General features: G+C 36.7%; 1 protein-coding gene across 1 annotated transcript; it reads left to right on the top strand.

Moving 5' to 3' along the window:
- The first annotated feature begins 13,331 nt into the window (after window positions 1-13,331).
- LOC150066397 (olfactory receptor 4M1) lies at window positions 13,332-14,273 on the top strand. Its single transcript, XM_090354639.1, has one exon. The coding sequence runs from the start codon at window positions 13,332-13,334 to the stop codon at window positions 14,271-14,273; it is 942 nt and encodes a 313-aa protein (XP_090210765.1).

Here is a 14,273-nt window from a genome sequence, read left to right as displayed (position 1 = left end):
TTATGAAAATAAGAAGAGTAATAAGAAGAATATATAAAGAAAAGAGGAAGGTATATATAGGAGAGTTCAATGATAACAATTTTTAAAAAGTAAAAATAAACAAAAAGTAGAAAAAAAAGAGTGGGGGAAGATCCCACACAATTGGGAGTTCTTAGACAAGAAATGCTAGGGTTAAGAACCCACAGATTAAAAAGCAGGTGATTGTATCAATAAAAATATCATTTGTATCCAGTCTGTACCCAGTGCTGTCACTGTCACTATGTTTCTAGAAACGACCACAATGACAGAAGGAAAGAGGGGAAAAATGGAAAGAATCATAACATTAAAAAAATAAAAATGGCAAAAAAGTAAGAGCACATAAAAATGCAAATGAAAAAAGGTAGAGGAAAAATAAGGGGTTATTCTTCAGTTTGTTTTTTTGGGGGGTGGATGGGATAGGAAACATTTGTGTCTCCACTAAATTCTGGATCCAAACACTTCAAAAAGTCTTTTTCTCTTCTGATTTGGCTTTGTGGTTTTTCTGATTAGTTTGCTTGATTAGGCAGAAAAAAAAAAACCCGTATAGCTGAGAGCAGCTTTGTTTACCAGGAGTACGTCCCTACCCAGGAGAAGGAACTTCAGGTAGTTCCTGGGACAGACTTTCTGCTAACTTGCCTCTGGGAAAATTTTTGCAATTTTTGAATGATGGAGCTGCCAGTACCACTTCTCAGGCTCCAGTTGGTTTGGCAGGGTCTTTGTCAGCAGTCAAGATGGTGCTCTTCTCACCTTTGAGGGAGGGGATTCCTTCCTAATGCTGTTCTGTGAGCAGAAGTGGAAACTTCATGGAGTTACTCACAAATTGCTGGATTTTCTGGTTTCATGAAGTTGGCAGGTCCGTTGCATGGCTCTGGGCTCATGCAGGCTCTGTCTGGTTCTGTCTGGAGCTGGCAGGTCTGCGCTATCGAAAAGTGCTGTTTGCTCAGGTTCCAGAGGGAGGCTTTTCTGAAACCAATTTTTATTAAGGAATTTTACATTTAAGTGCATCAGAGAGATTGGTCAGTCTTTCTCATTTATGTTATGTCCCTGTTCGATTTTGAGATGAGTGTAATACTGGCTTTATAGAATGAGTCTGGTAGTGATCTCTTCCTTCCATGAAAAAGTTAAAATGATCGGCAGTTAATTACTTCAATCTACAGTAGCAATTAGTACAGTCTCTCTCCAACTTATATGGCAAGTAATTTTTGAATAACTTCTGAAAGATTTAAGACTAAGTTTAATCTGATAGAATAATATTGACGTGAAACCTACTGTGCCATGAATATTTATGAATATGTATGACTATGACTATGTAGTAAAGTACAAGTAATTATGCACTTATTTCACATTAACTATGCCTGTATAGGTTTACATAGAGGTAATAAACTTACCTATAAAATATACATATTCTGATATTTATATAGTTAATTTTATTGTTCCTAGATTAGCATCATAAAAGTTCTGTCTGCTCATCATCTAATTTCTGATCTACAACATTCATAGGTAGAAAGCTAAATTCCAGTGAAAACGTGTCACTTTTAGGTTAGCAATAAAGACAATTATCTGTGCTTTCTTAGATGGGAGAAGAAATTATACTCTGATTTATGGAAATAAAGGCTGCTTTTTTCTTTTTCATCACTGTATGCCCAGTGCTTATGAGTATGTCTTATGGAAAATTACTTATCACATGTAGAATATCCTGAATAAAGTTGGATTAAGGGTTTAGAAAATCAGCCATTTTGGTAAACATCTCATTCAAGCAATATACACACACTATTGGACTTGAAAATATTTCCTTTTTCTTAAGGATCAACTATATCTCTGAGACAATTTTTGGGACAGTACAATTAGAAATGCCCATCATATATCACATTTTTTATTCCCAATCCTGGAAATTTGACATTTTTCTTACTCTATCAATATAACACAAAATTGTCTTTCTATGAGTGTAGTATGAAATACATAACTTCTAAATTGTCCCCTTAGGGCTTTATTCCTACCTGGTTGTCTTTAGACTCCAGAGAATTGATTTCCACAGCTATAATCCACGATGCTACCACATTATTACATCAAGCAGAAACTAATATATACCAAAATAAAGAAGAAAAAACCCTCTGTTATGAATGTGGGAAGAGGTATTTTCTACCTTCCACTCACGCTCTCTAACTACTCCAAGACTGGAAAAATAATTGGTAGGTGAATGAATAGGGCTGAAATATTTACAGAACCACTTTATTTTTTATATTAAATGATACAATGATAATGATAGGTATGGAAAATTGCTCAGAGATAAGTGTAAAAGCATAAAGCCTCAAGTAAGGAAATGTCTTAGGAAAAATAAGTCATAGTATACTGAGTTGGAGGACAAATTTTTCTTCTCTTGATTGAATCCAATAATGAAAGTCTTTTATACATCTCTGAACATGTTGGTTATTTCGTTCTTACAGGTTGAGCCATCACTTGCCATCACTTCTCTGGAAAAACAGATAACAAATCCTGGCAGTGAAAAAAAGCTAACAAATATTTAAATTTCTAGTTATGCTAGTTCTTCAGGGTGAATCTTGTGAAGGTATTGGAGAAAGGGAGATTGTTATTTTATTCAGATGTGATTAGAGTTGATAAAACTATCAATTTTGAAGCTGAAAGGGAACGACTAAATATAAACTTAAAACCACAAAGATTATTGCTAGAAAGCAACGTAGATGGAACAGACAGTTTTAAAAATAATTCACAACAAGGCAGGAAAAAGAAAGACATGAATAGAAAAAGACAAGTAACAATAATAAATTCCAGAAAACAAACAAAACAGAATCTATGTAGAAGAGTTAGAAAAGACTAAATGAATTAGTGAAACAATCAAGTTTGGAAGAATTTTAAAATTTCTCTTTCAGAGTAACTTCTTCATCTATCCGTTTGACTACAATTCAGTGATATAATGAACAGAGGACCATTGTGTTTCCTGAGCTAACTTAGGTATCAGATATGATTGTAAGAGACCTGCTCTATGACCTGGGGGGAAGTCAGAGTTTCTGTTATATTTCTGTTAATGAAAATGAAGAGCTCAGGAGTTTGGCCTAGTGGTACAGTGCTTGCCTAGCATGCACAAAGGCCCATGGTTCGGTTCCTCTCTACCACATACATAGAAAAAAGCTGGAAGTGATGCTGTTGCTCAAGTGTTAGAGCTCTAGCCTTGAGAAAAGTCTAAGGAGAGTGCTCAGGCCCTGAGTTCAAGCCCCATGACTGGCAAAAAATTTTTTATTTATTTATTTTTTTATTGTAATTAGTAAAAGGGTTACATGATATTTGCCAGATAGAAGGTGCATTAATTCACATACATTGACACCCTTTCACATGTCTTTTTTTTTAATTTTTATTTTTTTATTTATTTTTTATTGTAATTAGTAAAAGGGTTACATGATATTTGCCAGATAGAAGGTGCATTAATTCACATACATTGATACCCTTTCACATGTCTTGGTACCCATTTCCCTCCCCCCCCACACCCCCCACCCGTCTTGGTTTTCCCCCCTTCCCTATCAAATTTCAAATATCCAAATACAAATAAGTTCAATATATCAGATAACAAAGTGAGATACTATACCAATATGAGATAACCAAGGGACAGCAAAGGAGATGAGAGACAACATAGTACATTAAGGGCAATAATCATTCATTATATGGCTTTTGTTTCAATATCCTGGAGGTCCTTTCAATTAGCTTCATACTATGTGGCCTTATGTATCAAGATTTTGCTCTATTGCAAATCTAGTAGAGCCCAAGGTTTCTACTGATTATGACGAATGAGGGAAACCATTGGGCCTAAGTTCCTTTGAGTCTGGCTTACTTCACTTAATATGATTTTTTCTAAGTCTTTCCATTTCCTAACAAATGGGGCGATGTCATTCTTTCTGACAGCAGCATAGAATTCCATTGTGTACAAATACCACAACTTGTTGATCCACTCATCAACTGAGGGACATCTAGGTTGGTTCCATATCTTTGCTATGGTGAATAGTGCTGCAATGAACATTGTTGTGCTACTGGATTTAGTATGTCCTTGTTTCTGGATGGTTGGGTAAATGCCAAGTAGTGGAATTGGTGGGTCATAGGGGAGTTCTATGTTTAGCCTTTTGAGGCACTGCCACACTGCTTTCCATAGTGGTTGAACGAGTTTGCACTCCCACCAACAGTGTAGTAGTGATCCCTCCTGGCCACATCCCCTCCAGCATCTGTTGTTATTCGTTTTCCTGATCCTGGCCATTCTAACTGGAGTGAGGTGGAATCTTAGAGTTGTTTTGATTTGCATTTAAAAAGTGGAAAATTACAATATCTGAGTTAAAGTTTCTATTGGAGGTATAGACAGAAAACTGCTATGGAGACTATGATTTCTCTATAGACTTCTTTAGAAATAACTCATTCCAAATTTTAAGTATTTTGAAAGCAAACTGTTGAGCATAGAAGGGATTTACCAGCATTTACATCAGACTGTATATCTGGAACAACATGTGGAGATGGTCGTGTTTAGAAGTGAGCGTTCTTGTTTTCAGCTCTAACTTATTCCTTAAGTAATTATTTCCAGACTTGGGAATAGAGAAATGTAAGCAGACAGTATAAGAAAATATTTTGGAAATCATATGGTAGGATGATTATTTCCATACTGAAGTTATACTTGCAATCATGGGATAATAATAATAATGGTATTAATACCAACAGTAAATTTATTATGCATTAGGTATGTTACATGTGTATAACATAACCATTGTATGTATCTATTCATTGATTCTTAAAATAACACATCTAAAGTAGGTATTTTCCCACTACACGGTTGGAACACACTGAGGGAGAGAGCTATGAGTTGTCCAAGATTTCACAACTAATAACTAGGTTAGCTATCTTTAAAGCATTAGTACTCATATCTCCTAAAATAGAACTAGTCTTGCAACAAATGGCTCTCAAAAATTCTTCTATTAAAATCAATCCTTTTCTGTTCTGAATGCTTTCTTCTGGTGTAGATTACTATGATGAACAATGCATACAGGAAACCAAGACAATTATATACCTTGATATACTCTCCTCTTACTTCATGTATGAGGTTTAAGGTCCCTAAGAGTGCACATATACATGTGTTGTGGAGATGCTTTTGTCTGGTCTCTTAATATGATAGGTGGGATAAACGCACACCAATCCTTGAACTCAGGGTATAAGCACTGTCCCTTAGCTTTGTTTTTCATGGGTAGTGCTCGACTACTAGAGCCACATTTCTATTTCCTGCTCTATGTCTTTTTTGTTGTTGTTGTGTTTTTTTTTTTCTTGCCTGATTATGGACCTTCACCAAACTCCTTTTTTAAAGCTAGCACTCTCCCAGTTGAATCATAATGTCACTTCTGTTGTTTTTTTTTTTCTGTGATTAACTGGAGATTAGAGTCTCACTGATTTTCTTGCCTGGGCTGGCTTTGAACCTCGATCCTGGGCTCTCAGCCTCCTGAGTAGCTAGCATTAAATTAAAGGTGTGAGCCACCAGTGCCTTGCTTCCTTCCTGGTTTTGGGGACTTAATGGGAGATAAGGTTCAGAGTTTCTTGCCTAAGCTCACTTTGCACAGCAGTCCTCAGATCTTAGCCTCCTTAGTAGCTAGGATTACAGGTATGAGCTACCAGCACCCAGCCCAAGCTCAACATTTTAAGCATAGGAAAATTAGGTTAACTATTTTATATGTTGTATATATCCAAAATGATGGTTACTTCATGTGTTTTTTACCTGGCAACTGATGTAATTTTCCCTGGATTTAGCAGTTAAGATAGAATACTATAAGGCTGAACAGCATTCTCAAGAGTGTAGAGATTTTGTGGCTGAGCAATGATATAGATTCAAGTTGTTGCTTAGTGCTTTTCCGAACTTTCTGACAAAGTGGAGTATAAATCACTACTTGACACAATACTTCACTCTCTTGAAACTTCAATTCCTTGAAAAGATTTTGGAAATATATATATATATATATACACATATATATCACATGTAAATGTGTTTGTAAGTATGTGGTATATTTTATGGCTTGAAAGCTTCAATTAAACGCTTCAAAAACTGACTTTATTTTATAGGATTCCTATCTTACAGTTTTAAACATTTTTAAATTCCATTATAAGCTTTATTATGGACTTTACTGAGATAGCTGAGTCTCTACTCCCCTTTTGAAACATTTAGTACTACTGCATTTACACTTTTCGCTCTACCTCTGGCTTTCCTATCTCTCAGTATTTTCTTTATTCCTTCTAATCACTAATATGCATTTAGCCTGAATCTTTTCTCTGTGAAAGGCCAAAGAAAGTTTTTGATCTGAGAAAGAGTTTTCAGTAAAATATCACTTGAAGATGGGAGAGAGTGATGAAAGGATAACATGGATAAAGATCCATTGTATTCATATACTGCCTTGATGAATTGCAATTTCTTTGTTGTTGTTGTTGTTGTTTGTTTGTTTGTTTTTTTGGCCAGTCCTGGGCTTGAGCTCAGGGCCTGAGCACTGTCCTTGGACTTTCTCAAGGCTAGAGCTCTACCACCTGAGCCTCAGCACCGCTTCCAGCTTTTTCTGTGTATGTGGTACCAAGGAATTGAACCCAGGTCTTCGTGCATGCAAGGCAAGCACTCTAGCACTAGGCCAAACTCCAGGCCCATGAATTGTAATTTCTTTGAACAATTCCTTAAAGATAAAAATGAAATGAAACAAAAGTCTTTTTACAACTTTTCTTTTTCCCTCCCTCCTCCTTTCCTTCCTCTCTTCCTACCTTCCTTCCTTCCTCCCTCCTTTCCTTCCTTCCTCCTTTCCTTCCTTCCTTCTTCCCTTCCTTCCTTCCTCCTTTCCTTCTTCCTTCCTTCCTTCATTCCTTCCTTCCTTCCTTCCTTCCTTCCTTCCTTCTTGTTTGTTTCTTTCTCTCTCTCTTTTTCTTTCTTTCCTTCCTTCTTTCTTTCTCTGTTCCTTGTTTCCATTTTCCTAATCTTTCCATTTCAGCTTAATCCTTCTTTCTGATGTTACTCAAGTACATGTAGCATTTTTCCTACTTGTGAATTTTGTGTTTATTCTGGAGTAGATATAATAGGTGACTTTTATTCTGGAAGACCATTGGTTCTTCACATACTCATCTAAGAACAGAAAACACACCTTGGTTGTAGATTATAACTGATTTTAAAATAAAAGCCTCTTGTATGAGTATGCTCGAGTACTGTTTTTATTTGCAAATCTTTCAGTGGTCCTGGATCTGCATTTGACCAGAATTTTACTCCTCAAATTATCTGTATGCTTACTTTGAGACTGACTAGATTTATGGGTAGATTTTATATTGTTTTCCCTAAGGCCCTGACTCCCCTGAGTAGAATTCATACTTTACGCATACTTATTTTCATAGGCACCCTCTAGATACTTCATCCCTACAGGCTAAGTAAAAAATGGGAGTTAACTAGGTGTTGCTAGAAGAGAGGCAAACTTGCATCCAGAAATCTGGAAGTAGGAATAAGTTGAAGAGTGGAGAAAAACCTCTTAAACCAAGCCATCTAGTTCTTTGGAATAAGCACTTGGTTAGAATAGCCACCACTAAATGAAAACTTTGGAAAGATACCTTAATTCAGACTCAAAGGACAGCTTACTTCCCCAGTGAATTCTCCACAAATTTAGTTCTTTGTTCTGCATTTTAATGACACTGTTTCCAAACATTCTAGGAATGTGGCAAGACTGGACTCATTCTGTGAAGACATACTTCTCTTTTTTCTTATTTCTCCTCCTCCTCCTTCTCCTCCTCCTCTAGGAATATCTCCTCCACCACTCCTCCCCTTTCTTTCTCCTCCTTTCTTTATTTCCTTCTCCTTCTTTGTCTTTTTTCTTCTTTCTTTCTGGTGTCAGCACTGGTGCTTGAACTTAGAACCTAGGGGTACTCTTCCTTAGATTTTTCACAACCTGTTCTACCACTTGAACCAGCACTCCAGTCCAGCTTTTTGGCAGTTAATTGGAGGTAAAAGTCTCCCAGACTTTCCTCAGATCTCAGCCTGCTAAGTAGCTAGGATTACTGGCATGAGCCACTGGTGCCTGACTAAAAATTAATTCTTCTTTACAGTTGTCATTGTGGAGCTCAAATTCCACCCATGAGAACAATAAATGAAATTTGATATCAAATCGTAAATATTTTCTGAACAATTTGTATAAACACCTATTTCTGAATGCTCAGTTAAATTTCATCTTTTTTGTAACTCTTATTAAGCAATTCTGTAAATTTTACTTTAAAATATATTGGATGCTATAAAAGTCCAATTTCTTCTTGCGAGCACCATTAATTTAGCTGCTTATTTATATAGTTGTTATCCTGGATAAATTGAAAATCATCTGTAGCCATTGGAAGCTTTTCTGTGTCACAAGGCCTTTTTATATATTTTTCTCCCTTCAAAAAATGCTTTTCTAAAACACTGCACCATGACTTACACCACTATACTCCACCACCATTCACTGTCTTATTGTAATTCTCTTTTTATTATTTTATTGTTTCTTGTCACCAGTGTTAATGGTCTTATTTTACTTATTTATAGTTTATTTGCTTACTTGTCTATATGGCTGGAACAAAAGTTGTGAGGTAGGGCCAGGACATGGCCTAGTGTGAGAGTGCATGCCTAGTTTACCCAAAGCCCTGGGCTCAATTCCTTGGTACCATATACACAGAAAAAGCCAAAAGTGGTGCTGCAGCTCAAGTGGTAGAGTACTAGCCTTGAGAAAGCCTAAGGACAGTGCCCAAGCCCTGAGTTCAAGGCCTAGGACTGGCAAAAAAAAAGTTGCAAGATAGAAGCTGTTTCCTTGCTTATTATAGTCGGCATATAGCACACAGTAGTTACTCCCTAAATATATGTTGGTGAATTATCAAATGAACAATTTATAGAAGTGGCACTTCTCTCTTTAATAGAGGTATCATTTGTTGAGTTTTGTTTGGACCTTACTAAATAAATAATGCTGGATATTGTAAGAATTTTATGTTTTATGAATCTATGGCCATGTTAATGTCAAGGATATACTTGTCCCTTATTGAGAAATTGGTAGGGTTAATGGTGTATGTGTGTGTATGTGTGTGTGTTTTATGTATAGTCGCTGAACATTTGGGGAAGAATCTGTCTGCTTACCCAACTACTGAATGGAGATGCTGCAGTAGAATGTCTCCTCTCAGTTTATGGTTGTGAGCATGGGGAAAATATGAATGCTCTATCTTTCCTAAAATATATAAATGGGAGTATGTATCAGTATTATCTATAATTGTCTTCTATCTTTTTTTTTTGCCAGTCCTGGGCTTGAGCTCAGGGCCTGAACACTGTCTTTGGACTTTCTCAAGGCTAGAGGTCTACCACTTGAGCCTCAGCACCACTTCCGGCTTTTTTCTATGTATGTGGTACCGAGGAATCAAACCCGGGTCTTCATGCATGGTAGGCAAGCACTCTAGCACTAGGCCAAACTCTCGGCCCCAATTATCTTCTATCTTGAACAATGAAATGCCCAATGAATCTCTAAGACACTTGTAAATTAACTCTTTAGCTTTCTAATATTTAAAGTGTTTTTCTTTCCAAGATATGAACACTCATTCTTCTATTTCCTTTTTCTTTTTCTGCCTTCCCTTCCTCCCTTCTTTCTTCTTTTCTGCCTGCCTGCCTGCTTGCCTTCCTGCCTTCCTTCTGTCCTGCCTTCCTATAATTACTGGCATTTTCCCCACTTCTTTGGTAGGATGGGTGTACAGTAGGTTCAAAGAGAAACAGATGTCCATATAACAAAAATTATAATGGCTTTCCTCCATGAATTTCTTTAGAAAGGTTAGGGTCTTTTTTTTTTGGCCAGTCCTGGGCTTGAGCTCAGGGCCTGAGCACTGTCCTTGCGCTTTCTCAAGGCTAGAGCTCTACCACCTGAGCCTCAGCACCACTTCCAGCTTTTTTCTATGTATGTGGTACCACGGAATCGAACCCAGGTCTTCGCGCATGCTAGGCAAGCACTCTACGATTAGGCCAAACTCCTGGCCCAAGGTTAGCGTCTTATAATGGTGTTTACTGCTTTAAATATTCATCTACTTCCAATAATAAGGGAATAATTAAGAGAAAATAAATGAATTATTTTCATCTGTTTGCATGATGGCTAAATCATGTACAAATTTAATCGGTAGGTTCTAGGAAAAAAAGACTGGATTTCATTTTTTATAATATTTTTTATTTCAATGCATAGAGGGGTTACAGTTCTATTCACAAGATAGGTGCATTACTTCTCACACATTATTATGTTTTGTCCTTATTTCCCTTCCCCCACCCCTTTCCCTCATTTTCCCCTCCTATTTTAAATAAATAAGTAAACATCTATATAATATACCAGGTAATAAAGTGGGATACTGTAACTATATGAGATTAACCAAAGGGCAACACAAGAGAAGAGAGAAAAACATAATACATGAAGAATAGCAGTCACTTGTAATTAAGGTCTTGTTACCATGTCCTGGAGGTCCATTAATTTGGCCTCATCCTATATGGCCTTATGTATCTAGGGTTTGAGTTATTATAGTCCTCTGCTAGGAGAGTTTTGGACTTGTACTAATTATTACAGATGAGGGAAACTCTTGAACCTATGTTCCTTTGGGTCTGGCTTAGGTCACTTAATATGACTTTTTCCAGGTCTTTCCATTTCCTTACAAATGGTGCAATGTCATTCTTTCTGATGGCAGCATCGAATTCCATTGTGTATAAATACAACATCTTGTTGATCCACTCATCAACTGAGGGATATCTGGGTTGGTTCCATACCTTTGCTATGGTAAATAGTGCTGCAATGAACATTGTTGTGCTAGTGGATTTAGTATGTCCTTGTTCCTGGATGACTGGGTAAATATCAAGTAGTGGAATTGCTGGGTCATAGGGGAGATCTATGTTTAGTCTTTTGAGGAAATGCCATGCTACTTTCCACTTTGAACAGATTTACACTCCCCCAACAGTGTAGTAATGATTCCTCCTGGCCACATTCCCGCCAGCATCTGTTGTTATTAGATTTGGTGTTCATGGCCATTCTAACTAGAGTGAGGTGGAATCTCAGAGTTGCTTTGATTTGCATTTCTTTTATTGCCAGAAATGTCGAGCATTTCTTCATGTGTCTATTGGTTATTCTTATTTCTTCTTCAGAGACGTTTCTCTTTAAGTCTTTGGCCCATCTTTTAATGGGATGGTTGTTTCTTTGGAGATTTGTTTTGGAAAGATTGACTTTTTTTAGCTGTAGATATATTTTAGATGTGAAACCTTTGTCTGTTGTATGGTTAGTGAAGATCTTCTCTCACTCTGTGGGCTTTCTATTTAACTTGCCAGCTATGTCCTTTGTCATACAGAAGTTCTGCAATTTAATGCAGTTCCATTTGTCCAAGCTATCTTGTTTTTTTCCCCTGATCATGGGACTTGAACTCTGGGCCTGGGCACTGTCTCTGAGCTCTTCAGCTCAAGCCAGCACTCTATCACTTAAGCCATAGCACCACTCAAGCTATCTTTAATTTGTTGTGTTTCTGGGTCTTTATTAAGAAAGTTTTAACCTGTGCCAAGTCCTAAGATTGGATTTCTTTACATGATAGTAGATACAGTATTCAGGGGGCGATAAGAGACTTTCTATTATCTTTAGTAGCTAAGAATAGTTGATATTCATTTGTACAAAATGGAATTCTATGCTGCTGTCAGAAAGAATGACATCGCCCCATTTGTTAGGAAATGGAAAGACTTAGAAAAAATCATATTAAGTGAAGTAAGCCAGACTCAAAGGAACTTAGGCTCAATGGTTTCCCTCATTCGTCATAATCAGTAGAAACCTTGGGCTCTACTAGCAGAGATCTGCAATAGAGCAAAATCTTGATACATAAGGCCATATAATGTGAAGCTAATTGAAAGGACCTCCAGGATATTGAAACAAAAGCCATATAATGAATGATTGTTGTCCTTAATGTACTATGTTGTCTCTCATCTCCTTTGCTGTCCCTTGGTTATCTCATATTGGTATAGTATCTCACTTTGTTATCTGATATATTGAATTTATTTGTATTTGGATATTTGAAATTTGATAGGGAAGGAGGGAAAACCAAGATGGGTGGGAGGTGTGGGGGGGGGGAGGGAAATGGGTACCAAGACATGTGAAGGGTATCAATGTATGTGAATTAATGCACCTTCTATCTGGCACATATCATGTAACCCTTTTACTAATTACAATAAAAAAGAATAGTTGATATTCTCTATCATTCTTTAAAACTATCAGTGACAAGAAATACTACTAAGTCATCAAATGAATGATTGCCTGTTTGTCTCTCTTCCCATAAATTACTATGTAATCTAGTCTGATTTTGAAATAATAATTCTACTTTTGGAGATATTTTTAGTATCCTAGGTTCTGGGATTATAAGCATCTGACATTATGATTGGCTAATCTCAATTTTATTTGATGAATTTTCTTCTATCTGGTTTAATACTGGTCCTTAAACAATAATTTTAAAATAATATATTTCTGTTTTCTTTTTGAAATGGTAGTTGATCAGTAAAATACATTTTTGTTGAGAAATATAGCCATCTTTTTCAGAATACTGTACCTTCTTTCTATCTTATTGAAATAGTAAGTAAACACTGTCGATTTTGTGTTGAATACTGAGGATCTGGTCACAGATGATTTTTACAAAGACAACCTATATTATTATCAATTGTGGATTTTGGAAAGGATTAATAGGTATTATCAATGATTAGCAGTAAAGTTGTGATTGTTAACTACATACAAAGCTTTGAGGATTTTGTTTGTCATTCCTGAGGCTTGAACTCTAAGCCTAGGTGCTGTCCCTGAGCTGTTCAGTTCTAGGCAAGCACTCTACCACTTGTACCACAATGCAACTTCTGAGAATATTTTTATAAATCAGTAATACTTCACCATAAAAAACAGAAAAAGGACAAGCTCAATTTACAATTAGAAGTCTAAGTTTTGAATCAGAAGGAAGTGCTCATATTGCTTAATAATGTAGACTGAGGAAGTAAGAATTTTGAGTTTCATAAAAATCAGAATGGATTTCATACCATTAGCTGATATTTGACTTTCAAGCATGTGATATACTTTACATGGTTTTAGATGTTTTTAATTTATCAGGTCCTATCTGTTTTTTTTTTCAAAATTAATGAGGGAGTACACATATCCTAATGTCAGAGAGCATATAACAAGTTTGAAAGAAATGATATGATTCTAGTTAAATGCTATTTGAAGTAAATATAATTTGTTTATTTTTCATAGCTATATCATGAAAAAAAGAACACTGAAGAAATGGAACCTGAAAATTACACCATGGTGACAGAATTTGTTCTCATTGGTCTATCTCAGACTCGGGAGATACAACTAATACTATTTGTTATATTTCTATCCTTCTATTTGTTCATCCTTCCAGGAAATATCCTTATCATTTGTACCATCAAGCTTGATCCACATCTGACTTCTCCTATGTATTTCCTGCTGGCCAATCTGGCCTTCCTTGATATTTGGTACTCCTCCATCACAGCCCCTAAGATGCTTGTAGACTTCTTTGTGGAGAGAAAGACTATTTCCTTTGGGGGGTGTATTGCACAGCTTTTCTTCTTGCACTTTGTTGGGGCCTCAGAGATGTTCCTGCTCACAGTGATGGCCTTTGACCGCTATGCTGCTATCTGTCGTCCTCTCCATTATGCGACCATAATGAATCGAAGTCTCTGCTGTATCCTGGTGGCTCTGTCCTGGATGGGAGGCTTCATTCATTCAATAATTCAGGTGGCTCTCATCATTAGACTTCCCTTTTGTGGACCCAATGAATTGGACAATTATTTCTGTGACATCACACAGGTTGTCCGGATTGCCTGTGCCAACACCTTCTTAGAGGAGTTAGTGATGATCTTCAGCAGCGGTTTGATTTCTGTGGTGTGTTTCATTGCTCTTTTAGTATCCTATGCTTTCCTTCTGGCCATGCTCAAGAAACACTCAGGCTCAGGTGAGAGTACCAATAGGGCCGTATCCACCTGCTATTCCCACATTACCATAGTAGTGCTAATGTTTGGGCCATCCATCTATATTTATGCTCGTCCATTTGATTCCTTTTCCCTAGATAAAGTGGTATCTGTGTTTCATACTGTGATATTCCCTCTACTTAATCCCATCATCTATACATTACGAAACAAGGAAGTAAAAACAGCCATGAGGAAGTTACTCAGGAGATGTTATTTATGTAGAGAAAAGTGA

Source organism: Megascapheus bottae, chromosome 2 (assembly GCF_031878675.1).
Source record: "Megascapheus bottae isolate mThoBot1 chromosome 2, mThoBot2.hap1, whole genome shotgun sequence".
NCBI classification, from domain to species: domain Eukaryota; kingdom Metazoa; phylum Chordata; class Mammalia; order Rodentia; family Geomyidae; genus Megascapheus; species Megascapheus bottae.
Note: the sequence above shows the minus strand (reverse complement) of the source record. Positions and strands in the feature narration are given on the sequence as shown.